Raw genomic sequence first — 27,965 nt, 5'->3', positions numbered from 1 at the left:
TTTTTCTTTTTTTTAAAAGTAGAAAAACATCTCACGAGAAGAAGAATCAAGATTTTGGAAACCTGTTCTCATTTCCATCATATTCTCAGAAGACAGATGATGGTATGTTTACTCAGTTAACACTATAGAGACACACACATTCCCTCACTCAGACTTTGTAGGTTGTTTGGTCAGATTTGGTCAAATCAGAAAAATCCCTGTAAATCTGGGCAGAATAATGCTAGAAAAACAAAGCATATGCCAAAAGTTTTTGTAGTTGTTGGATTATCACAGATAAGAAGAAGTTGCAGTGTCCTTATAGGCTCTCTAGAATGTCAGATTTACTTTCTTCATAGCCTTAATTTTAACTGGAATCAAATACATTTTATATCTAGTAGAATTAAATCATGCAGTCAATGTATATGCTTACATCATGTACTGAACTTTTTTTTCTTTTAGATGCAACAAAATTAGACAGTGAAGAAGAGGATTCTGCTCCAGTTTTCTCATCTTCTTTTACCCTGAAACAAACAGAAAAAACTCAAAGTAAAACAGTAGCTGCTAAAAAAGGTAAATAGCTGTATTTGTACTAAACCAACATATTTACTGAAAGCTTAGTTCTCCTACATAATATTACTTCTGCAGATCCCCATAATAGGAGTTCCTTTCCTTGGGACCCAGTGGTGTGGAACAAAGGGTACAAACCCCTTCCAGCTCCTTAATTATCTTAGTCTCTCTCTCTCTTCACTGGCCACTGTGATCACATATCCTAATTCTTTCCAGGTCTGGGATTAGTGTTAAAATTTAGATTGGTGTTTATGAACTGGATTGTTTTTTGGTTTTTTTTGGCATTAGAGGCTCCATGACCTGAGTGAAACTCTAGGTCCATATCAGAAAGCTCCATGAGGCGCTTTTAAACTGAAGTAGTCACTCCAAGGTGCTCATGCTTTGAAGTCTTCTTCAGTGGGCTGAGCAAACAACTAATCTAAAAGCTCAGAGCACTTCTTGGGTCTCTTATGGCTGTTTCTTAAGAGAAATAAAAGATGACATAAGCACCAAGGAGGAATCATCAGGATTCTCTGAATCTGGTAGGGAATTGGAGATTAAGGTCAATGTCACTTAGCATAGTTGTCTTTCTTGGATACTAGGAATCCTGAGGATGAGGCCCTCCTTGAAGCTTTGGGGGTCCCCCATTTGTTTCAGTGGGGATTACAGAATTGGTCTCTTGCAAGGCCTTTGCATGTGCTGCGGAGAGAATTAGAATGGGTGAATTGTCCCCATATAAGTGTATGTTCATCAGCTGGATCTGGTCCTACAGTGACATTTGGATTTTTTTTAGAGCTGTTAGCCAGCGCCAAGACTCATTAGGAGGTTCAGCTCTATCAATCATGGTTCTGAAGGGGAAGTGAGGCACAAGGCTACTGATCTTTCTGGGCAACCCTCTCATAGTGGTGCTTGTGTCGCTGCTTCCCATTTTCATTCTGATCTGTGTCTCCACGGGCTATTTTTTCTCCTGGGCAAATTCCTTCCTTCTGCATTCCATCTCGTGGGGTATTGGCCTGTGGACCTCTAGCGCAGTGAGAGAGGGTCTGTCTTTTAAGGGTAAGAGACTTAGGCCCCACTCTAACAAAGCTATTATAAATGCATACTTAAGTGTTTTGCTAGCTTGGCCTTAGTGAGCGATGAGATACTTGTTTTCCTTACCACTCACATTAACTTAAAATGGTGAAAAATAAGGTTCTCCTCCACATGGTGTTCAAACTAGTTGGTCCTTACCTTTAAGTCACTGCACAACTCTGCCCCTCCATACCTTTCTGCCCTTGTCTCTCATGTGTTTCCCTTCCCTTCTCCTGCACCCAGCTCATCTACTCCTTCATGATACCAGCCTCTGTACCCTGCCTCCCCATTTCACCCCCAGTAGTCCTGTAGGCTTTCTTTCCTGCCACCCCTCCTTTTTCATATCCTCCTTCAAACAGAAAAATGTTCTCTGCTGTGCTGTTCACTAGCCCTCACTAAATTACTACATTATATCTTACTGCTGTCATCCCATCCTTCCCCTCAAGTCCCTGGCATATCTGATAGCAGCTATAAACTTTTCAGGGCAGTGAATGTCATTTTTTGGGACATGCTCCACAAACAGTTAGGCTTTGTGAAATATAGTAACTATTATTAATTTATTATGTAAGTCTAAAACAATGAAACTGAACGTTGAAAGAAAAATGTTTGCTCTAACAGAACATTCTTCCATTTTGAGGTTAACATTCTCAGCTGCCATAAATGTGAAAAAGAAGTATGCACACTTGAAGTCTCTATACGTGGATGCAGACAATTTTAACTTTTTTCAGAACTGAAGTGATGCATTGTCTTTAAAAAAAAACAACCCGTTTTTAGACTTTAAAACAAAGCTGTGTGTGAGTTATTTCCGCACAAAACACAAGTGTCTTAACTAAAACATTTCAGTTTTTGAGCTCCAATCTCATTGATGCAGCTAATTCCGAAGAGGACAAAAAATTGACCTCCAGCTAATGCAACAGAGAGAAAGCTTCAGCCTGAGTAAAGGGGCATAATTTTCCCAAGTACAGAAAATTCTTCTCACTTACTCATTTGCTACATCAGAGGTAGTTAATAGGCAGACCATGGGCCAAATACGGACTGCCAGATGCTTTTGAATGGTCTGTGATATCTTTTTATTTACTTATTATCAGTATCATTATTATTTTTGTATTATTTTCTCTGGAGTCTGGACCTTGACAATACTTTGACCAAGAAATCTGGACCTTGACAAAAAATAATTGATTACCCCTGTGCTACATGATAATTATACTATAATCATAGTGCCTAGTATCTTCTTAACTATAAGATTTATTAACCTAATATGTGAATTCAGCAACTTTAGTATCTCTGATTTTGTGAACAGCAAAACCAGCTTCAGACATACCCCCTAAACCTAAAAGATCTCCCAAGCGGAAGAAGATGGAAATTATAAACTCTGATTCAGATTCAGAATTTGGCCTTCCAAAGAAGACTGCACCACCCAAAGGTAAGGATTTTGGTGCATTGCATTGTTTGGATTAGTATATAATTACTATAGATACATATCTGTAGAATTTTACTACATTATATCTTACTAATATTACGCTATCACCACTAAAGCTCACACTTCCAAGCATGTTGTATTAAGTGAATTGTCTGACTTTCTCAGCTTCTGTGTATAACACAGGGTCAAATTGAGTTTTATGAATGAAAAAAGTGTTCCTAAAACTAGAACCGAGTGTCATGAAAACTGTGTTCATTTCCTAATATGCACTAGTCAGCCATGAGATGTTTCTCATTGGTACAACATTACACATTCTGTTGGTACCTCCCACAATAGACAATGTTGTAAAATGGTGCTAAGTGAACTGTACTTTATGGAAATTCATTTAATGGCACAAAATCTCTATTTCTTCATTATTACTAATGTTTCTTATAGGAACCTTTATTCTTCAGATACCATTTTCACTGTTGGGTCTCATGTTCCCAGTAAAAGACAAGAACAAAGCTCTCCTAGTGTAGAAGGTTTTGGCCCTTTGAATCAGTTCAGTGGGAAACCAGCTTTCATCCCTCACACTATGGCCACAGTAGAATTTTATAGTAGGAGATCTCAACCGTCAGGGAGTGGATCTAAGTAGATACAACACAGAAGACCGAAAAGAATAGCCACAGAGACTACATGTAAAGAATGCCTCAGTGATGAGACATCAGACTAATTCCGCTAAATAGATGATGACGACAGATGGTCATGGATAGCCTGGAAGGAGAATGGAGATCTCATTTAACTACCACCGCCTCAGAGATCCAACAGCCGTAGATCTAGTAGAGCACTGCCTTGTCTTGAACTGAGTGCATGAAATGCAAGAGTGAGATTCCTATGACAAGATGATAGTTTCAAAGAAGCAGAATTAAAGGTATGAAACAGAAAGTGAGACACACTGGAGTGGCAGAATGGTAGCATTTTACTTACATTTTTTATAGGTAGAAGTAAAACTGTAGAATGTTTTAGCCTTTGGATGAAATTAAACTGTTTTAGAAATAGATCTGCTAACATTCAGAACACCAAGCGATGTCACTTCTTTAATAGCAGTAAAATTATTTTATTTTTTCTCAATCAGGAAAGGGTAGAGGGTCCAAGAAAAGGAAAGCATCTGGTTCTGAAAATGAAGGTGAATACAACCCTGGGAAGAAAACACCCAAGTCAGCCCCAAGCAAGGTCAGTTCAGAGAGTCTGTTGTTGCATGAAAAGGACAAGGTTTGGCTTCTTGATATCTGGCTATTATTTTCTGTATCACATGAAGCATTTTTACAATATTTTAAAATGTCTAAATCTGATCATTACTCTGAACTGGGATTTTAGATAGGTCTAGAATCTAGATGTTATAGAAATGTTTGTTTCCAATGTGAATGCCAGAATTCCATATTTTTATGGCATCATGGGTTTTTTCTTTTTCAGAAATCCAAGAAAGCCTCCTTTGACCAGGATTCTGATGTAGACATCTTTCAGTCAGACTTTGCTTCTGAACCAGCATCTAAGCCCCGGATGGGTCGGGCTAGAAAAGAAGTGAAATATTTTGCAGAGTCTGATGAAGATGATGATTTTACTATGTTTAATTAAGTGCCCAAAGAGCACACAAACATTTTCCAACAAATATCTTGTGTTGTCCTTTTGTCCCTTCTGTCGCAGACTTTTGTACATTTGACTTATTTTATGTGATGATGTAATTGATGGTTTTTATTGTGTGTAGGCATTTTAACATTTTGTTCTTACACCTACAGTTTTATGATCTTTTTTACTCATTGAAATGTTATGTATTTGTCTGACTGGCTCGTAGAAATGTTTTAGGCAGCGGTGCTAAAGCACACATTTTAATTGTCATGGTTGCAAACTGCAGACCTGCTTTTTGAAATGAAGTTTAAACATTAAAAATGGAAAACTGTCAGTCTTGTGTGAAGATTTGGACTACAGGTACTGCTTCTACACAGTTTTAAAATAAATATATTTTATTCTTTGCCAGGAGACTCCATGGAAAAAGGTAAACAGTATATGAACATAGAAAGCATTGTTAAACAATCTCAATGTACAAACAGAGCCAGTGAAAGTACATCACAGACTTGCTAGAATATATTTATATATATATATATAAAAAAAAAATCCACTAGTGCTTTAAATGAAACCTAAGAAACTGACACTTTTTTAATCAGTTTACCACTGTTTTCACTCTGATTCATGGTGATTTAACAAGGTCAAGAAGCCAGATTCTCTCCCCCATGTATTTTGGAAGTCCTAGTGGTAGCCTGCTGGGAAAGCCAAACTCCTGGCCCAGTTTCTTAAAGAAATAAACTAGACTCACCAGTTCAAAAAGTAGTGAATAAGCCTGTTGGTTATCCCATGAAGTTTCCCTAATGGCTTGTGAACAAGTAAACAAAAACATGGTAACACTGAAAAGTGTTTCTGCCTTGGAGGCTATCACTGAAAAAAAATGTAGTTTTTTAAAAAAATGTGTAGATATGTCATCAGCCAAGTAATAAACCACTTTTTAAAATTTAAAGTGAGATTAACAGTAGAACAAATAACATCTGAATAACTGATTGGGTAGTTACACTGATACAGAAGTTCCTTCTGCTAGTGCAGATTTTTTGAATACTTTTATGGGGAAGGAGATGGAATAAGAGATGCAAACTGAGGTATCAAAAATGACACATTTTCATACTAACTAAATCAGAATGTCTTTTTAAATGTTCCTATCTGGACATGTACAAGTAGTCCAGTTTTTATAAACTTGCTGTCCTGATCCTTTTAGATATGCAAGACAAAAAAGGAAAGCACCAAACATCCAGTATAGAGAGTAGAGCCATACATTTGTATGTACAAAGTCGTCAGAAATGTAACCAGAATTTAAAGTTTGAGATTGGTCTTGTCACCATACAGTCTTGGTTGTTCAGAAGAGAAAATAGAAGCTCAACTAGTTTCTTGTTGCTGATTGAAATGGCTGATTTAGAGTTTCAAACATTTTCTAGTTTTAAGAATTTAAACAGCAAGGAGTAATATACTGATACATATGAAAACGTCTTGGTCCTTTTTGAGTTTTAATAATATATATATATATATATTAAGTCCAGAAACTAAGCAGCAGTAAAAATGTTTTTCTTGCTTTTTTCATCCCTGTACGTAAGGTATTAGGAATGTCTAAAGTAGCTGTAAAATGTCTTATTGCAAAAGTGGTGATTGACTGACACTGCTGTTATCCACTGAGCGGGGTGAGATGCTAGGACTGTGCTCTGCTGTATTTCCACTGGAGCTTGGTGTCAGTGGTTCATGTCCCTCAGAGTTCTCCAACATCTCCTGAATAAGTGGTGGCATTGATCCAGGGATTTCCATTTTCAATGTAATGACACGTTCTGCACCTTTAAAAACAACAGAAAAAACCTTTTGGTTACCAGTAGTGTGGCTGTTCATATTAATATTGTTACTTTCAAAAATCCCAGTTCAAGACTGTGAAATCTTTGTTTGATATTTTAAACTCCTTGCCTGTAATCAATTTATTAAATATTTTGCTTACAAGATTTTGGGGTCAGTGGTTTGTTTATGTCCTTCAGAGTTGCACAAGGTTTTATAAGCAAAATATTTCATAAATTGTAGTAGTGCAAAAAAAGCAGTACTTAACTATACTAAAAATAGTCAAAATTATTTGTCACTAAAAAGCAATATTAGATCAATTCCTTTTGAACATTTTGTGAAGTTTCAAAATAAAAGATACCAGCAAATACAAGCTACAGGATGGGTAAAGGGACTGACCAGCAACTTTTTTTTTAGAGAAAGAAAACCGTTTTCAACTTCTCTTCAGAATCATCCAAATTGGTAAAACTTTACAAAATATCAAATTTAATTAAAGGACTAGGAGCATGTCCTGATCTATAATCAGTTTAGCTCCCCTGCATGTATTGCAGCAGCAAAGGATGTAAAATATTATGTTAGGGCAAAATTTGCCTTAAAGCACAGGGCCTGATTCAGCTCTTTTCCTTTGTGATTATGCCATTTACTTCTGATTTACAACAATATGAGATCAGAATAAGGCTCCTAATTTTAAAATTTCAGAAAATCCTATTTGTTTAGCAGCAGAGTGCACTCTGATGTTTTTGCTGGAGTTGCTTTACATACACACACTCTCACGTCAAGTATTTCCACTAGTCTGTTCCTAGGGATGTTCTATAGCTGATTACAAAAATAAATAAGAAAACATCACTCCCTACTTACTCTAAGGTTTTGTTTCTAATCCCTTCAACACTACAGCAACCTCTGCAACAGGATGATAAACAGACACAGGCTTTTTGACATTTTAAATATAAGAGACTACAAAATACAGTGCTAGAAACTATAAATATGAAAAACACAGGTTAAACACTGACTTCTTTCCAACCTGAAGTCATAATATGCCATGAAATAGAAACTATTTTAACATATCATCATATCCCTCCTAACAAAAGGATTGTACTCTACTAAGCAATAAAATACCCTGCGAATGTAGTTTAAAGTACTTGGAAACTTCGTAGGTAATAGCACCAGTTTCCTCTGAACTAACTGTATTTTTATGTAGAAATGGCACTGTAGAAAGCATTACAATAAAAAAGGGCTAATAAGCCCTCTATGCTTCAGCGCATGATTCAGCAATTACTAATGGGATAGGCAGAAACTTGCCTTCTGTTTTATAGGTTGTTCCATAATTATATACTAACATTTCTTTATATCTTCCTCTAAAGTATCTGGTACTGGCCACTATCAGATAAAAGAGAATTAACTAAAGAGGCCTCTGTTTTATCCAGTATGACATTTCTTATGTGGAAAGTTCTCCATGCCTGCAGCTTAAAAGAACAATGGATTTAATTTCCTTCACTGCTTGTATAACCCCCCAAATAAATCTTAGAACTACCCTGAATTCAAGCAACTTTGATAACAGTACATTGGGTTTAAATAGCCAGCAATGGTGGAGATTTTGTAGTCGCCTAAGGCAATTAGGCTCCTTTGAAAAGCCCTTCCCTTTTCAATTACCATAGTAATACATTTCTGTTGCTCATAGGTATATACAGAAGGTGGGATTCATAAGGGGAACTTAGGCTGAGCATTGCAGCACCTAACTTTTAAGAGCCTTGCCATCAAGTCGAATTCACATCCCCAAGTTAGGCATCCAGGTGCCTGCTACAATGGAAGGGGAGAGTTAGGTGCTTAAGAATGGGTTTTATAAAAGCCAGCATACTCCAACTCTCACATGGAGGTTCTCTATTGGATTGGCATCGCAGCATCTGCCATGGGTTGTTTACAACGAATATGGAAGCAACATAATCTCAGCACGACAACCAAGTTCAGAATCTATTTGAGCTGTATCCTCTCTGTACTGTTGTATGATTGCCAGTATGCCACTCAGACTTGGCAAAGCTAGAAGCTTTCCACACAAAGTGCCACCATTGTACATCATATTGGAATGACTTAATTTGTAATGCAGATGTTTACAGTCACGCCAGTCTACCAACTACTGGGGCCATTGTCCACAGACAGCGTATTACACTTTTCAGACATATCACCTGTGAATGCCGTTCTCTGGATGGTTTGTAACATCCAGGATAAAATTCCACCAACCAAAGGATGGAGGCAGACCCACTATTATATGGGTTCATCAAGTCTGTTCTAATGTTGGTGTCTTGGGCTTTCAAGCCCTTGTGGTCGTATAGGAAGAGACCAAATGGCCAGGTTAGGATACTTCTGGGTCATGGGAGACCCAAGTTCCTGCTACATAGGAACAGGCAGACTGGGAATTTGAACACCAGTATCGCTCTAATCACTGGGATAAATGTTGGTGGATATTTTATGTAGGACTCAGTCTGATAGACATGTACCAAATTAGCCTCAGAGTATGCCTACCAGACTGGGCCCAGCGGACAAGATGGGAGGAATACCCACTGTATTTACTCGTTCATAACCTGATTTTTTTTTTAGTAACAAAGAGACGGGGGGATCAGCTTATGAATGGGTATAGAGAGGGAGCGATGGGACACAGCCCCCCCCCCCCCAACCGAGGGTGCAAGGGGAGGCAGCAGAGCCGAAAGGGAAGAGGCAGGGCCAGACTCTCTCAACTTCTGGCCACGCTGCTCTCCCCACAGCCTCCAAAGCAGCTGCAGCTCTGGGGGCTGGCAGGCTGCAGCCATGCCGCTAGGCCCCCGCCCCCTCAGAGCAGGCTGTGGCTGCACCACCCAGGCCCCAGAGCACGCTGCAGCCGTGCCACCCGGTCTAGCCCACTGGAACATGCTGCGGCCACGCCGCCCAGTCTGGCCCGCCGGAGCAGCTCCAGCCAGGCCAGAGACATCCACCCCAGATAAGGTGGGAAGGGATGGAATGGGGAGAGTGTGAGGGTCCCAGGCTAGGGGTGGGATCATATGGGGGAGGTAGTCACAGGGCTTACTCCCCTGACCCCCAGCTTCTCCACCCCAAAAAAATTTCCCACCAGTTGCTGTCCAGAGCCGTCAGGGTCAGCAGCTGGCGCGCCGGGACACTGTTTACTGAGGTTTACCTTGAGGTAAACAAACCAGCTCGGCCCACCAGCGGCTTATCCTGATGGACTGGGAGCCAAAGTTTGCTGACCGCTGAATCATAGGGTCGACTTATGAATGGGTTATAAAAAATTTCCATCTTTACTTATCCATCGGGGGGGGGGGGGGTCGCCTTATAAATGAACCGGCTTATGATCGAGTCTATATGTGAACCAGTTATGTTAGGACTGCGGCAGCTGTAGGCATGCCTAGTGGCAGAAATTTAGGCCCTAAGGGGACTTTACCAGTGGAAAGTGAGGCACCTACAGGCTTTGGGGGGAACTGAGCTGGTGTTTTGAAAATCTCAATTTTGGATATAGATGCCTGGATGCAACTTGCATGGATAAGAATTGCTATGGTAAAAAAACAGAAAAGTGGAAATAAGACAAAATTTCCCAGAACCACATATGGTAGACTGGGTGACCTTTCCTAAACATTTTTGTAGCCTTATATTGCTACACGTTGACTTTAGCTGGATGAGAGACAATTAACTTTCTGAACTTCACCCTCATGAACAAATTATGAGCTTTATTAAACTATGTATGATATGTAGGTCTTTGAGGACCACTTTTGGTTTCTACTCCAGTTCTGGAACTTCCCTCTAGAATGATCTTTTAATTTACGTCAAGCCAGAAGGCTAACTTCTCACTTCAGCATATAAATCTCACTTCACCCTATAAACTGAATTCTAACCTCTTAACCTAGATCCATGTTGTCTTAAAGCTATGACAACTTAGATTTTAATTGAAAGCAACTATACTAAGATGCTGACTTTTTTTCTGGGATCTGACTGGGAAAAGTTTTGAGGCATGCTGTCAAATACAAATGCAGTCAGTTTTTTAAAAAATAATCAGTATAACAGATTCCATTAGTTTACATACAGAAATCTCATGACAAATCTAGCAACTGAAGGAAACCTAACATTGCTTTTGATATCTGCAGGGGAGGAGAGAGAGGCTGGAAACTTTCAAGAAAGTAGAATACTGACCACTAAAAACTGGGAAAGAGGTGATGTAATGGGTCAGTGCACTAATTGTTCAACTGGAGATTTATGGCCTGCCTCTGCTCTCACGCTGGTGTAAGTCAGGTCTAACGCCACTGAAGCTAATGCAGTTACACATATGTAAAGCTGAGGAGATGGGTATCAGGTCCCTAGAATCAAAGCCTGACATTGGATGCAATCACATACTTATCAGAGTTGGCAGAGTGGATGCCAAAGCAGTGCAGTCTCTGTGCTTAGGACTAGAGCTATCTCAGTGCAGGGTGGCTCAGGGTGTGTAGGAAGAGTAATGTTGGGGAGACATGCTGCAAGTTGTTCATACTCCTTTTCAGAGCTAGCTGCTAGAGACCATTTCCTCTTGGAGCTGAGGTGCACCAAATGGCGTAGGAGCCAGCCCTTACTTGTGTACACGTAGAGATCCTGCCTACTGGAAGAATTCAACTACCAATAATTACTAGTAAATAGAGAATTTATTGTGTGTCCATGTATTTATTCTGTCTGGCAGACCCACTAAAATGTACGGTTTCTCAGACACTTTCAATAAGAAGTTCAGGTATGTGAAAAACAGGGTAGTTTGAATTAGGTGGGCTAAGTTTCTAAAGTTCAGGAGTGTTTGGATCCAGGAATCTGGTCCATCAGACCCGTGCTTAGGGGAGTTTTGCATCTGTTAGATTTTTGGTGCTGTCTGAGGCCTGGTCTACACTACGCATTTAAACCGGTTTTAGGAGCGTTAAACCAATTTAACGCCACACCCGTCCACACTAAGAGGCCCTTTATATCGATATAAAGGGTTCTTTAAACCGGTTTCTGTTCTCCTCCCCAACGAGAGGAGTAGCGCTAATATCGGTATTACCATATCAGATTAGGGTTAGTGTGGCCGCAAATTGACGGTATTGGCCTCCGGGCGGTATCCCACAGTGCACCACTGACCGCTCTGGACAGCAATCAGAACTCAGATGCAGTGGCCAGGTAGACAGGAAAAGCTCCGCGAACTTTTGAATATAATTTCCTGTTTGCCCATCATGGAGCTCTGATCAGCACGGGTGGCGATGCAGTCCTAAATCCAAATCCAAAAAGAGCTCCAGCATGGACCATACGGATGTGATCGCTGTATGGGCAGGCAAATCTGTTCCATCAGAGCTCCGTTACAGAAGACGAAATTCCAAAGCATTTTTAAAAAATCTCCAGACAGAGGTCACAGCAGGGACTCAGCACGCTGCTGCGTGACAAACGTAATGGAAAGCCAAAGAATCAAATGGACGCTCATGGAGGGAGGGAGGGGGGACTGAGGACTCAAGCTATCCCACAGTTCCTGCAGTCTCCGAAAAGCATTTGCATTCTTGGCTGAGCTCCCAATGCCTGTAGTGTCAAACACATTGTCCGCGGTGGTTCAGGGCATAGCTCGTCAATTTACCCCCCTCACCCACCCCCAGAAGTAAAAGGGAAAAAAATCCTCTCGACTCTTTTAAATGTCACCCTATGTTTACTGAATGCTGCTGATAGACGCAATGCTGCAGCAGTCAACGGCAGCATCCTCGCCCCTCCCCCCATGGGTGGCTGATGGTACAATATGGCCGATATCCATCGTCATCATCAGCCTTGTGTGTACTGTGGTGCAGTACAAAAGGACTGGTATCCGTCCTCATCATCAGCCCGTAAGTGCTCCTGGCTGGCCTCCGGTGAGGTCGGCTGGGGGCGCCTGGGAACAAAACTCCTGATCATTCCCAGTAGATGGTACAGAACGGCTGGTAACCATCTTCAATAGCAACAGAGGGCTGAGCTCTATCAGCCCCCGCCCTTCATGTGTAAAGAAAAGATTCTGTTCTGCCTGGACTATCATAGCAGCGGGATGCTGGGCTCCTCTCCCCCACACTGCTTAATGTCCTGTCTGGACTATCATAGCAGCTGGAGGCTGCCTTCCCCTCATTTTATCTCACTAACAAGTCACTGTTTCTTATTTTTGCATTCTTTATTACTTCATCACACAAGTGAGGGACACTGCAACGGTAGCCCAGGAAGGCTGGGGGAGGAGGGAATCAACAGGTGGGGTTGTTGCAGGGGCACCCCCTGTGAATGGCATACAGTTCATCATTTCTGCGGGATCTGACACGGAGCGGCTGTGCTCTCTGGTTCTCTGATACGCTGGTTCTCTAGTACACTTGCCCCATATTCTAGGCAGGACTGATTCTATTTTTAGATACTATAAAGGAGGGATTGACTCGGGGAGTCATTCCCATTTTTGTCTTTTGCACCCGTGGCCGATCTCAGCCAGGGGCACCTATGACAGCAGCAGATGGTACAGCACAAAAGGACTGGTAACCGTCATCTCATTGCCAATTTACAATGGCAGCAGACGGTACAGAATGGCTGATAACCATCTCTGCTATCATGCAAAAGCAAATGAATGCTGCTGTGTAGCGCTGCTGAATCGCCTCTGTCAGCGGCATCTAGTACACATACGGTGACAGTGACAAGAGGCAAAACAGGCTCCATGGTTGCCATGCTATGGCGTCTGCCAGGGCAATCCAGGGAAAAAGGGCGCGAAATGATTGTCTGCCGTTGCTTTCCTGGAGGAAGGAATGACTGACGACGTTTACCCAGAACCACCCACGACAATGATTTTTGCCCCATCAGGCACTGGGATCTCAACCCAGAATTCCAAGGGGCGGGGAAGACTGCGGGAACTATGGGATAGCTACGGAATAGCTACCCACAGTGCAACGCTCCAGAAATCGATGCTAGCCTTGTACCGTGGACGCACACCACCGATTTAATGTGCTTAGTGTGGCTGCGTGCACTCGATTTTATACAATCTGTTTTACTAAACCAGTTTATGTAAAATCGGAATAATCCCGTAGTGTAGACGTACCCTGAAAAACAGATTTTCTATTTTAAACCAACTTGTGATGTACTAATTCAATTAGGCTGCATCCAACTAGAAACAGAGGTGACTGTGTTCAGCTCTGAACTTCTGCCCCAAAATTGCTGCACAATATTCCACTGGACCAAATACTAGCACCAGGAGTAAGGTTCATAAAACATTTGTCTCTGCTACCCAGGTGGTTCCTGCTAGATTATGGAAATGATCTTTTTCTTTAAGCATTGTAGATAGGACCAGTACATTAGATTGCGGTCCCGTTTGACTCCTAAATAAGTGACAGCCGGATGGAAAAGGAGCAGACAATCCTCAACACAGACTGTAAGGGACTGATTGGTTTGTCGATTGTTCAGATGGAAGGTTGTGGCCACCGTCTTAGACTCACCTAATGTAATGTAATGTAATATAATGTAACTGATGAAGGTAAATGGCCAGAGCATTCGTGTCCTGGCTGAGTGACCCTTCGATATCATGTAGATCATTTCCCACATCAGTGAGACAGATGTCATCCACATATACATACTTATGACCAACCAACAACCCAGGCTAAGTGTATATGTTGAAAAGGAGAGGAGCTCGAATGAATCCTTGTGGGAGTCTATTACAGAGACGCCTAAGCTGGCTAGCTTTGTCTCCAGCTTGAAAGATGAACCTCCAATTTGTTATTTCCATGATAAGCTGCACCATGGGTAACAGGAAATAGCCTGCAACAACTTGGCGGTCAGTTCTCATTGACACACATGCCAGCTGACAGATCCACCAGAACGGTGCCAACTTCCTTGCATTCTTGCAGGCACCTTTGATAGGTGTTAGGCGAATTACTTGATCTTGGTATCTGTACCATTAGTGCCTTAGCCACACATTAACATTTAATTTATGTGTGAGTGTTGGCTTATAGAGATCCCTCAAAACTTCAATGAGATGTAATTTTACCATTAAAACTGCATGGAGGGCGATGTCAGAGGAAAACAACCTGCTGTACACAAGGCTGAAAATGATCCTAATAGGCATAAACAAGCATTGCACACTTTTTATAAGAAGATCTGCCTACCTCCAGAAGAAAAACCTATACCTGCAGACTGACTTTGTGACATTCTTTTTCAGCAGCTGTTCATACACTCATGTACAGTGCTGCCGGCCTAGTGCCAATTTCAGATGAACAATGGCATATCCGGGCCAACAGCTACATCCTCACAGTGTGGCAGCAACTCTGGACAAGACATGCTGATGAATTTCAGAAGCTCTAACTTGCATCCACCTGTTTGCAACCTTGGACACAGAGCCTGGACTAGAGAGTGACAGAGTGGTCACTACAATGCAGAAATTTGGCTTAGCCCAGTCTTCAGAGTTCAACTACAGGGCAGCAATACAGGAGGTCAGACGTGGTGGAGAGAGTGCACAATTAGAAGACTGGAGGGTGGACTGCAATACCTGGTCACCCTCGATGTAGCAGTTAGATGGTTGAACAGAACATATCAACCACAAGTTGCATACAAAAGAAGATTAACAAAGGCCAGTTCAGAGGTTGATTCTGATGTTAAAATAACTGGTAGACACTTCCTGGTGATGCATAATTTCATTCCTAACCCATCTTTACCCAAAATCTAATTTTCAGTATAAATTGCATGGTAATATTAAAGCACCATGCATATCTACAGAGGGTTGCTGTACACACATAGATAAAAAGAATTAAATATTTCCCAACAAAGAAAAATAAGAGGGGGAGTTTTGCTCTTTTAAAAATGCGTAAATCCAATTCTACATGCCAGCTGTCTCCTGATACTGTGATGGCAACGATGCCAGGGGACACCATACCTTTTGCACTGATACTGCGAAGATCTGTGATTTTCATTAAGATCTTTGGAAACATGTGAGGCTTGTTGGGTCGTCTCTTTCTGATATAAATTTTCAGTGCTTCCAGCAATGGCTCCTGTAGCTTATCCACTTTTGCTGGTTCTTCAAGGTCCTGGCGGTCTGGAGAGAATAAAAATTCTGCCATTGGTATAAATCTAACGTTTTTCACAACCTTCAAACAACAAGAGGTTCCTCCATGGTCTTGACTGAAACTCTGTAGCTCTCCCTATTTTTAGTTCATTCCTCTTTCACGCTCACCCCTGTGTCTCTTCTTTCAGTCATCATCCTTCTGCCTAAAGAGAACAAGCTGCGAGTCTCCTCGTATCTTACCCATGCGCTGTTCCTCAGTTATTTGGAGGGATTACAATATGAGCAATGCAAAACCCTTACTACGCTGCTTCCCATCTCTCCTTCCACAGGGGATGAGCATGCTGCTAAATGTAACATTTCAAAATTAATTTTGTATGTGTTTATTTTTATAATGAGACTTAATGTGACTCAACTAAGTTAAAAGGCTACATTTGGTTATTTGATCATGAGATCCAAGAGCAAGTCAATTACCTTTGCATATCAGCAGATGGCAGCACTAGCCTGAACTACAACAAATGTCACTCCAAATTTGTTAGTCTCTAAGGTGCCACAAGTACTCCTCCTTCTTTTTGCTGATATAGACTAACATGGCTACCACTCTGAAACCTGACTCCAAATATTAAGGATTCTGATTTGCCACTCACACTAATGATGATGTTTCACATTAAGAAAACCAGTTATTCTGATGGGTTATGCTTAGAAAAATATTTAAATAAAAATTAAGCTCAAGTTATATTAAAGATGCACCACTAGTTTAACAATCACACTTCTGTCTCAAAATTTTTTGCTAGCTATTGCTGTGGGTAACACCTAAGAGTATTATAGCTGAAAGAAATTAGAGAAAAAAATACTTTGTTTGCTATGCACATTTTACAGCACTTAAGTGTATACTTTGAATTTAAGTCAGTTTCAGAGTTTTGCACAGTAAAAGGTGAAAGAAAAGCATTATTTAAAAAAGAGTAGTAAAATTTGGCAGAGACACTCAGATGCAGCTGAAACTGACTAGATTTTAACTTGAGAGTGCCTGTTTACATATGTCATAGTCGAAATCAAGTCAGCACCACTAGTGTACTTGTTTGTGTAAAATCTTGTTCATAATTATAATTTTGTAAAGGAGGATTGAGCCCAGGATCTCTCTGTCTATATGTGTGTGTGCTTATGTGTATATATATATATATACATACATACACACACACACACACACACACACACACACACGTACACATATTTACAGACAGCAGTTGGATAAAAAAATTAAAAATCCCTCTCGTACAAAAGAAATGGTTAGCTTATTTTGTGTGCACATAATACCATACATAGTTTACAATAAATAATAAAAAAAAAACAATGGGATAAATCCTTCAGTCCTCTCTCAGGCAAAACTCCCAGTGATCTAGCTGACTGATTTCAATGGCAATTTTACTTGTATAAGGACTACAAACTTTGGCCAAATGAAAAGCCCTGAATATAACTTGCATATAGAAATTAATATATTACACAGATATATAATAAATATATATTAATTTAAATATATATTATCTACATATATAATTATTACATATTTTAGCAATGTCAATTATTAAGAAAGGAAAGATCCTAATGGATTTGGTTTTAAAGAATCCAAGTTCACGCTGTACAATACCTCCACAAATTAAGCAGATGGCACTAAGTAGGCCCGTTTCTGTGTCATCCATTTCCAAAGGCAGGAGTTGGTTGGCAAATGTGAACACAAGGTCAGTTAGCGGACCAAATCCAGCATTGTGCATCTGAGTTCGGTTTAGGGTAAGGCCATCTGAAAATGTCATAGTGTCTTGCTCTGGTGTGTATCTTGTGCAAATTCTAAGGATCTGTGGGAGGAGGGAAAAAGAATGACATCTGATGTGTTCATCCTGGAAAAGACTTGTCATGAAGAGTCCAGACAGCTTTTGTGACACAGCAAACTCATGAGGCCACATATACCCCACAATATTTATTACATAAAGTTAAGATTTGTGCTATTGTTGCCAAAATTCATTATTACAAAGTGCATGGAGACAAAATGAAAATGCCCAGTTTTCTGATAATGTTTACAAAGTTGGCAATTTTCTAGGCCAATCAACTTCTCCCATGAATTCCCATTTAGCCAAAATGATCACAAGTCTTCTGTTCCCAAGGTTAGTGTAAGTCATGCACATTATCCTGACAGATACACAACAAACCTTTAGTACCCACTATCAGCCTAAATGTACAGTGCTGTTTCCTTGCAACTCTGACTCCTAACATATAGTCCTTGGTCCTATCAGTAACAGCACACCAGCCTTGTGTTTGGGCTTATACACATTTTAATGATTCTTTTGGATCTGTTCTATACAGGGCCGGTGCAACCCATTAGGCAACCTAGGCGGTCGCCTAGGGCACTAACATTTGGGGGGTGGTGACCGCATCTTCAGCCGCCCTGGTCGTCGGTGGTATTTCGGGGGCGGGACCTTCTGCCCCCTCTGTCGGGGTGCCATTTCGAGGACAGGACCTTCCACCACCTAAGGCGCCAAAGAGGCTGGCGGTGCTCCTGGTTCTATATAACTGCCCAATTCCAAGTAAAAGTCTCAAAAATATTATGAATAAGGAAAGACAAAAACTTTCCTGAGCCTGTCCCTCCCATTTGAGAAAATTAATTCTGGGCAGTCACTTCAGTGAAAAATCATATGCTGTTACAGTGACTGTATTTTGATTACTTGCCCCATCAATAACATGATTTTCATCTTTTGTTCATCTAAATATCTCTGTTCCCATAAAGCTTTGCTACAGATGCAAATATTGAATTTGCTCGTGCCTCCATTTCAAGTCAGTGGGATTTTTGCCTCTGATGGGGGAAGGATCTGAACCTATTGCTATTTCATTTTTCTTTTGGTGTGTAAGGAGACAGCCCCCCAGAGACTAAAGTTATCCCAGGTTTTTCCCCCTTCATATCCCTTGCCCTCAAAGACCTTCTATCCTGGTGACCCTTCCTGGTTTTGAAGGCATACCAGCGCCCACTCCCTCGAGCTGGGTAGAAGGATCTCTAGAGATCAACACAAAAAGTTCTCCATCCCCCAGTGGCCAAGTTTAACACCTCTGCAAGTGCTCCTTTCCTTTGCCAGCCTGGGAACTCACTTCTGAGCTTGTGACAGACTGTCTGCAGAGCTGGCCCAACTTTTTCTTCTTCTGTTATAATATTTTCAGCATGTTTGAAGTTACAACCTGCTCACCAGCCAATCAGAACCCAGACTTCCTCAAGGATCTGAAGCTCCTTTGCTTTGTCCTGTTCAGCAATCAGAACACTGGGAACCCCGTTGGCTGGGGAAGAGGTTCCTTTTCCTGCCGTTGATAGCATCTTGTATTCTTTTACGTGTTGAGGCAGCACAGATTACAGTAGGTTTACTTGCATGTGTAAGGCCAGTCATGACTGACCCTCAGCAAAGTAGAACATTCCATTGTAGGATGGGGAGGACTCGACACAGGGGAAAAAATGCACCGTTAAAACATTTAGAAATCTCTGCATTCGATTAGTAAGTGCTGCCAGGGGTAGATCTATGGTACCAGAGTGATGCATTCAGTATGTTGATGCCAGGCATTTCTTAAGAGATAGAAAGAACTCTTATGCTAATCAAGACAAAACCATTATATGTAAACATTTCCTGGATGGCATGGATTAATTTATACAGTTATTTAGTTAATAAAGACATGGGTACAAGGATCTAAGTAAAACTGACGCAGCCCATCATATACATTCAGGTTACATATAGTGAAAAACAGTTTATAAAATTTCAGGTTTTAAAGAACACATAAAAATATAATTGATTAGCTGGCTCAGCTCACATTCATATTCTTTGCCTTCACAATGCTACTTTATCAGGGCTTGACTGCATCTATTTCCTGTACAGCCAGCTTACTTTGTTTAAGAGACTCAACAAAAAAAAGATTTACACAAATACAACCTATCACAGAGCAAATTTTAATTATTTCTATAGCTACCGAAGCTCTTACTCAGAAGCCCTCAAATACTTGGCTGCTGACCAATCTGCGGTTGGTTCTTTCATCTTCGCCTGGCAACAATGTTCCAAATGAGTGGGGAGGAGAATCAGAGGGAATGACATTTAAGAGACCTACAGGGAAGCTTTTCTCTCCCTTTTTAAATCTCCTGTAAAAGCCCTAATATGGTATATTTCTGTATAAGGCCCCTCTCCTATTTTCTGTCTTAGCCCATAGTCGGGGCATACATCAAAGTATTAAGAATTTGGGCTGAGGGGATGTGTGTGTCAGAATTAAATAGATTTTTCTTTGAATTAGAATATGCTCTCAAAATCCCTTTTAAATCAATGATCAAAAGAGGCATAAAAGCAAATATAACTGGTAGCAACATGAACAATTCTGATTAATTCATGGCACTTCTAAAACTTTGCTGCCCACAAACTCCCTCCAGGGTAAATGTTCTTCTTTTAGACAGTGGTGGTAGGTCAGATGTTCTGAATTTTTACAGAAGAATGGGTACTAGCTCAACATATATTTCAGGATTATCAGCAGATGTTAACAAACTACACACTTATATTGTCAATAAGTAAAGGTAGGCAAAGCATCTTTTCCACTTTCACTCCCCATGAACTTATAACACCATGTTTTGCACTTTAGGGACCCAACAGTTTCCTGCAGCTTTTTTGACAATGATTTGTTTTCTTAAATCATTAAAAAAATGTATAATAAAAGAAGAGATGAAATAAACCGCTGAAGGAGCAAGAATTTCGATACACCTTAACCCAATGGACTATAGAGAAAACAAAGACATCTGTCGCTTAGCAGAGCATGCTGTTTGTTGTGAAGAGTGTGATTTGCTTTGCTCCTTCTATCATGGAACTCAGAGCTGGAGAAACCCTATCAAAGTTATCTAGGGTACTCCTCTGCTGGTGCTATTTGGGAACACTGAGCTTCCTTCTATAAAACATTTAGGGGTGTAACTCGTTTGCTATGAGAACCACAGCGACAACAGTTGTGTCCCAATATGACAGTAGCCAATGCCGGTCAGATTTCCAACTTTCTGACCGGCAATTCTCAGATTTCAGTTCTGTTTTAATTTGAAGTTGCAAGATAATTTGCTAAATTAAGCCACAGCCCAAATGTAGAGCCCTTTATTCTAGTATCATTCACCCCACCACCACCATTCTTCCTCAATAATGCATACGGGTGGGGTTAAATGACACAGTACTAAAAAATACCTGAACACTGTCTACATTACAGCTTCCATCATATGTGCCAGGGAGCTGCACCAGTACAGCATTATGCATCCAATTTTTGCCAGAATGGCACAGCCATGGAGATGTCTTTGTCACCAGTGCTGTTGACCATGTGACAGAGAAGGAGCATTAAAACAGTGGCACAGCAGAAGCTTGGATGTCTCTCTTCTGCAGTGCACCTGAACTTGACTGGAGCAATTAGTTCCCAGATTTCTTTCAAGTGCCTCCTCCCATATCACCTTATGGTTAAACCATGGGACAGGCCATTTTGAACTGTGTAGCACTTGTTCCCATCATGCAGAACAGAAAAACATAATGGCCTTACATAATCATTACTAAGCCCTTTCTTAAGCAAACTCCTTGTCAAGTAAATATCAAACTTAGATTAATAGAAGAACACACGGGGAATGTCAGTACATTGAACAGAGACACATACAGTGATATTTTTGTTTTAAACTGAACCACTGTCTAGAAACATCCTCCCCTAACATCTTTAATATTGTTTAGATTCTGTAGTGAAGCCAAGTGTTTTAATTGTCACACTGCAGTTAAATGCCTCTTGCAGCCATAAAGAAAGTTCTTAGGCATGATTAAAGCATCCTTTGTTTTAAGGAATATTTTTATCTTAAAATATCTGGATTCCTCGTGAGGGAAGAACAAATAGCAAAAAAACCCCATGTTAAACAAAAGGAAAAGGAACACATGCAGGAAGCTAAATTTTCAAAGCTCTCACTGTCTTTTAAACAGATTTATAAAGGCAGTCTTGACTTTCTTTCAAAAATATTTTCACTTTTTTAAACTGGTTTGATAGACAGTTCGACTTCCTAGAAACAGAAGCCACAGCAGGTGCTCTCGCTAAAATCCAGCAGTGGCATGTCCACATAATTGTCAGTTCGCACCTATTATTTTGCACACAAGAATGCTGCCTTTGTGTCACTGCATGGGTTTTACAACACCCAAAATAAGAATGATAATTTTAGGGATTAGAGTTGAGAAATTCTTACTTCTTGTACCAAAGGAATGAAGACAGATTGAACTTTCCTTCTCACCTACAGACAACAATAGATAGAACTATGAAGTGACAGTAATCTCTCCATTATTAAGGCTGTGACCAATTTTTCAACAAACCTTTTCTCTGCTAACTTTGCCAACATTAAACCAATTTGTGTGGAATTTCTTATGTTTGTTCCCTTGCCACGGGAGAATTTTTCTGTTCATTGGTGGATAAGCAGAGAGGAAATCCAGATATGGCGACTTGTAAAATAAGAAGCAATCACTTCTGCAAAGTTTTCTGAATTATTGTAATTTTTAGTAGCATTTTAATCTCTACGAGTCTTGGCTTCAGATTTGGCTTAAATTATGACATTCTCAGTGAGGACAGATGCCTCTAACTGTTCTCCAAAGCTTGGCATTATTCACTACAATTTTTCTGAGTTCAAAAGAATTCCACAGCCCACACTGGATGGAGTTTATGAAGTTCATAGCCATAGTCAAACTGCCAGGGTATACTGGAGTTTAAGAGTTCATAGTGGTAGTTACCTACCTTACAAAGCCCAGGAGGCCTCTGACAATTTATAAACTCTACAGGAACCCTGGGCATGACTCATGTTAGCAGGGATGAACTAAGGCAAACTGGGACCCTACGCATGTAAAAAAAATGTGGGTCCCTGACCTCCACAGCTCCATTCCTAGTGACACCACCTACATGTGCTGCTTGGGCACAAGTCTCCACAGGGAAGGGACCACAGCAGCCTCACAGGGTTTTTACTGCTCTTGGGCTGGTGATGAGGCTCCCACAGGGGCCCAACTGCTTGGTTGGTTACTGTGGTAGGGCAACCTAAAGAGTGGCAGCAGGCCAGGGAGGAAGAAAATCAGAGTCCAGCTGTGGTCCCCTTCTTCCTGGTCCATCCAACGTGGAGGCAGCAATGGCAGCAAGGTGATGGACTAGGAAACCTCTTTTCCCTGGTGTACCCAAAGAATAACAGGAGGTCCCAGCCTGCCTCAAAACAAGAATCAGTGTAGGGTTAGGGAAGAGGAAGCCCCCAGCCCAAAGGAAGAGGATTAGCAACAGCAGGACAGTGCAGATTGTGAGTCTATTGCTTCTAATCTCCTCCTGCCTAGTGACTCAAGCAGAGAAGTAGCAGCATCCCCTACTCTCCAGGACAGGGTGATGGATGAATTTCCATTGTGGAGAGAGGTGGCCCCACATGGCAAGACTGTCCAGGCTAATCCTGCACTCCTGAAAGTTCCACAGAACTGAAGGGAATTTTTCCAGGGCCAAGCATCCTTCTGGCCCTGCAGTTAAAAAGCTCTGCAGGCTTCCCAGATCTGGTGTGTTCCTATATCCATGGCTCTTGAGGTCTGCAGGGTATATATACCCTGTAGAACCAGAGAGCAGCCGGACAAACACTCCTGCAGAGTTCACAAACTCTCTAGGTGCAGAGGGGCATGTAGAGTTTAGCAAATGGCAGAAACTTCAAGGAAACTTCCATATGCCCAGGCAGCACATCCTTGTCTGTTCAGAGGTGGAGCTGCCTGGGAAGGACTCCCTGGCTCATTACTACTGTGTGTATCCACACACATAATTATTTGCACTTACATGAGAATATACATGGCAATACTGTTCCGTTTTCCCATAAAATAAGTTTTTGAAGGGTGCTCAACACAAACTCAGATCCGATAAGAAACAGAATTTCGGGTGTTGTGATTGATGTAATCTCCTCCTCTTCGCCATGTCTAGAAGCCACTCCTCCATCATTGTATTCCTCCACTTCACTGCTGCTTTTGACAATATGGACCATCCACTTGGTCTCTTCCTGGGGCTTCTCTGATTTGTATATTTCCTGGCTCTTCTCTTACCTTCCCAGGTGCTCTTTCCCAGTTGCTTTTGGTGGATTCTCCACTTTCTCCATCCCCCTCTCCCGGTTGGGGTTCCATCAGCTGTCTGTCCTAGGCCCATGTCTTTTCTCCCCCTTCACTTGTGCTCCTGATGACTTCCCTCTTCCTCTCCCATGGGTCTCTACTCTCACCTCCCTAGTAAGGACCGTAGAATCTGTTGTTATTTATGTGCAGACATTGTGTGTCTCATTCAGTCTTTTACTCCCTGCCACATCTTTCTGTCTTTCCTATGTGACTTCTTGGATTCCCCACTGCTTCCACAGACTAAACATATCAAAAACATATCCTCAACACTTTCTGCGTCACGTTTCCCCAGGCTGGTGAATGGGCTATTTTTTGCTCCTCTCTGTACAGCTAGACTGACTGACTCCAGGATAGTCCCCTGTCTGGAGCAGGCTGCCCTAAACACGCCAGTCTTCCTTCTACATTCAGTTCAGCAGGATATGATGTGTTTTTTCCTGCACCAATGGTGGTGTGCCCTCCCAGGGGAGGGAGGGAGGAAGAGCCTGATTTGTGGCACTGGATTCCCCAATCTGAGGTGAAGTTGTTCAACTTCTCCTGCCACTAGCCTCTGAAAAACTTTATTGTTTTAGCTGACCAGATTAGCGGGTGTATTTCAAAGCTATATGTCCCCCCATTAGAATTCAGGTATATTCCAGCTGTGAAAACATGCTCTCATCCCATGTTCACATTAGACAAGTAATAAAAATGGTATCATGAGAGGCATTGACACATCAGGCATGTGCTCCAGAGCCGTCAGCATGCACCATTCCCTTAGACCACCACCAAGATTCATTTCCCCCTGTTCACAAAACAAGGAAAGAAATAGTTGTGAATGTGTATGTGGCATGTGTGTGTGTGAGCAATACATGTGTGGTGCATACTCAGTGTGTGTGCATCATGATCTCGGCAACATGCACATATAGGCACTGTGTGGTGTGTACATGTGAGTGCAATGTTCATGCCATATGTGTGGTATGTATGCAGCATGCATATGTATGTGCAGCATTCGTGTATAGAGTGTGCATTCTGTGTACTAATGTAAAACCAAATCAAGGGTTTGAAATACATCCTTATAATTACGGGAAATGGATTATTGCAGGGAAAAAACATACACTATTAATACATTGCTAAAATTATTGACATTTAACTTAAATAAAAATATAGAATTGCATTCCTATTCAGATTAGACACAGCTAGCGCAGGTTTAGTTAATGTGCTGGGCATTTCACACACAGAAGATGTTCCACATGATTCTGTGGTTGTTATGGTAATTGTCTTTTTCTTCTTTTTAAGCAGCACATAAAATAGTCACATAAAACCTGCATAAATGTCAAAGGAAAAAGTTATGTCTTTCCACTATATAGAAGCCTGACCTTATTTTTGACAAATTTCAGGGTTTTTTCCCTTTATTGGTAATTTAAGTTTTTTTGCTGTAACTCACGTTGAGTTTTGTCTCTTTCCTTTTTGAGAGGAGCAGAGGAAAGATGGGCAGATAATGAGGAGAGTCGTGCTTTGATAAACTTTTGAAGTGTGGCTTGAAGGCTGCCATATTTCCTGTGATAGGATGCATCACTTTCTCAAGAATCAGTCTATGCTATGTACTTGCATAGTTAAACATCAATCATTTTGCTATTACTAAGATAAAGACCACTTGTGTTTTTGTAAAATCTACCAAATAAATTTTCACTCAGTCACTTTCACCATAAGCTAGGGGTATTTGAACATTTAAGATAAAGCACCAGCTACGAAGTCTACACCTCACATTTTTTAAAATGTTAATAACTTACAGCTTAGGAAGATGTGTAACCAGTATAGCCATTAGAGAGGCACACAAAATAGAGAGAGAGTATATCCTCAAAGCTAAGCTAGCATTCAATGCTGAGGGAGAGTTAACATTTGGATCTTAACCAAGCAGAATTACAGCTGATGAGCATTCCTATGGAATGACAGGCCCCAAATAGAACGGAGGCATCTTAAAAGCTAAGATTCAGGGGTGAAGAATTAAGATACGTATACTCTTCCCATACCGTTCTGGCAGCAATATATTAACCATTTGCCACTTCAACTTCACAATTATAAATCAATTCTCTACCCATAACTCAGGCAGAATACGCTTGAGACATGTCATCCTTTATAAATGACTGTATTCCTTCTGGTGTAAGAAGAACTTCGCTGGGTCTTATCATAACAGTGCTAACAACGACAGGCATGCAATTGGGAATAAATGGTTCTGCCTTGTGGAGAGACCACACACAATAATGATGAGACAGTCCAGTATGAATGAAAGCCTATTAGCAAGGGGCCGATGAGAGGTGAATCTTGGAAACTGGAGGGAAACCTCAACTTTCTCTTTTTTATGGGCCAGAGAATAATCTCTCCCCCTCTCTCTCTGTTTCTCCCATATATCATTGCCACCTATAAGAGATCCTTAAAAACAAGAAGAAAAGATCAGAGCAGTTAATATTCCCCTCAATATGATTTCATTTGAAGTTGTGCATTTTGGGGATTCCATGATTAATTACTTTAACTGAAAATTCTTTAGGATAAACTCCTGGCTGAGGCCAAACGAAATACATACAGTATAGATGTGTACAACGGAAGGCGTTTCAGGCCCACGGAGGCATTGCATACACTTTGGGGTTTACTAAAGACAAGAATAGTTCTGCTCATCAGAAAGCCAGATGAGAAGATCATTATTTTTCCCCAAACACATTTTGTTCTTGGCGCAATTTCAGTTTTGTTATAAATTACTATAGTGATTAATAATAGTTCATTTGTATTTCTAGAGCACCTTTCATCTGAGGATCGCTGAGCTCTCTGCAAACAAATAATTCATCCTGACTACACTCTGTTGAAGAACATTAGGTCAGTGTTGTTACCTCCGTTTGCCAGATGGGGAAACTGAAGCAGAGGAAGGTTAAGTGACTTGCCCGAACAGATAAAGTGAATATTGGTTGCAGAATCAGGAGTCAAACCTCGAAGTTCTATTGGTCCAGTTCCCTGCTCTTTTGATTTTAAATCCCTCACATTTGATTTTAAAATTAAACTTGGCATTTTGCTAAAATTTAATGGTGTTAATTTGGAAGTACTTCTCTATAGTGAATTTTTAGCACCACCGGAAGTTTTTTGTATTGATATATGGTGCATTTAAGAGTTGGCTCTGCACCTGCCTCCACATTTAGGTGCAGCAGATTCCATCATTACAACTTGGGAAAATCTTGATCTAAAGATTTATCATCATTGTACTCTTTCATTACATCCATGGCATCAAAGGTACAAGCCATCCCAAGGCTATTATATGGTGAACTGTCTTTCTAGGCATCCTCTATGTAGACCCATAAGTGTAGTGTTCATAATGAAACCTCACTTTCACATTAACAATGGGAGAGGTGGTGTGTTTTCACCACAATTTAAACACATTCAAGGAGATACACAGGGCCAAATTCTGCTCTTCATGCAGCCAGGCTAAAATCAACAGAGCCTGCGGACAGATTCCATGCTTTGAAAGGGTAACCTTTATTCTCCTCTCTCTTCTCTCATGTATCCATTACCACATTACTGGTGACATAGGTTTCTAAAAGGGTAAGCTCATCCTAAGTAATATATCTGTATGTACGCACTAATCTCTGCTCTAAGCTACACTAACTATCCCATTGATTCATGTGCACCAGTAGAACTGGCACAAAACCTGGTTCTCTCTCACTAATGACTTCTGCAACACAGTGCAGTATAAAATACCTCTGTAACGCAAGCATAGATTGTAAGGTACAGATACATACCAAGATGTCCAGGCAGGCTGCTTTAAGCAGAGTGATCTGGTCTGCAATGGTCAAACTTGTAAAGCCAGGCAATCGTTTTGCAAATTCCACTATTTTAATAATGCACTTTGTAGCAAGTTCACTGAATTTGTCCCAAAGCCCAAGGTCCAGTCGAACCCGATGGTCTGCGCTAGAGTTCTGGAAAGAAGAGAAGACATCATAAATCAGCAAGCTCCTGTTCAGCAAAGTGACTGATTTGCTAGTAAAATAATAACTCAGTATTTCTGCTAGAAGTGCTTTCTATTAGCATTCCAGGCATTTTCTGCAAAGTTTTCTGTTGTGATGCTGCTGTTTTTAAACTTGGATTAGTCTCCTAAAAATTCTTTGAATGTTTCTGTTACTTATGATTACAGAGGCCATCTGTACGCAGAATACAAATGAACTTAAACATTTCCAAATGCCACTATCATCATTCTTCCCTGTCATTATATAATGAGTGCATTGAGACAGACAATTTACATTTGAACCCCTGAAAATAAAATGAACAGTGGATCTTGAATATTGGCTCCTCATCTGGAAAAAGCAGCAAAATATTTTGGAACAGAGTTTCACATACTTAAGGTCTTAGAAAATTGGTTCTACTTAAT

General features: G+C 40.8%; 2 protein-coding genes across 17 annotated transcripts in view; one reads left to right on the top strand and one right to left on the bottom strand.

The window, feature by feature from the left end:
- The window catches only part of TOP2B (DNA topoisomerase II beta), a 127,119-nt gene extending 122,164 nt beyond the window's left edge, over window positions 1-4,955 (top strand). For 2 of the 3 annotated variants that reach the window (XM_039523124.1, XM_039523126.1), the window contains exons 32-36: window positions 20-102; window positions 439-549; window positions 2,897-3,019; window positions 4,131-4,228; window positions 4,469-4,955. In XM_039523124.1, the coding sequence (XP_039379058.1) occupies window positions 20-102; window positions 439-549; window positions 2,897-3,019; window positions 4,131-4,228; window positions 4,469-4,630 (577 nt within the window). In that variant the 3' untranslated portion in view covers window positions 4,631-4,955. The remainder of the gene's footprint in view (window positions 1-19; window positions 103-438; window positions 550-2,896; window positions 3,020-4,130; window positions 4,229-4,468) is intronic. The other variant, XM_039523125.1, reaches the window with a different exon arrangement.
- A 73-nt stretch (window positions 4,956-5,028) lies between these two features.
- RARB (retinoic acid receptor beta) overlaps window positions 5,029-27,965 on the bottom strand; it is a 513,024-nt gene continuing 490,087 nt past the window's right edge. For all 14 annotated transcript variants that reach the window (XM_039523137.1, XM_039523135.1, XM_039523136.1 and 11 more), the window contains 4 exons: window positions 27,340-27,516; window positions 17,059-17,263; window positions 15,288-15,446; window positions 5,029-6,420 (listed from right to left, as the gene is read on the bottom strand). In XM_039523137.1, the coding sequence (XP_039379071.1) occupies window positions 6,224-6,420; window positions 15,288-15,446; window positions 17,059-17,263; window positions 27,340-27,516 (738 nt within the window). In that variant the 3' untranslated portion in view covers window positions 5,029-6,223. The remainder of the gene's footprint in view (window positions 6,421-15,287; window positions 15,447-17,058; window positions 17,264-27,339; window positions 27,517-27,965) is intronic.

Source organism: Mauremys reevesii, linkage group 2 (assembly GCF_016161935.1).
Source record: "Mauremys reevesii isolate NIE-2019 linkage group 2, ASM1616193v1, whole genome shotgun sequence".
NCBI classification, from domain to species: domain Eukaryota; kingdom Metazoa; phylum Chordata; order Testudines; family Geoemydidae; genus Mauremys; species Mauremys reevesii.
Note: the sequence above shows the minus strand (reverse complement) of the source record. Positions and strands in the feature narration are given on the sequence as shown.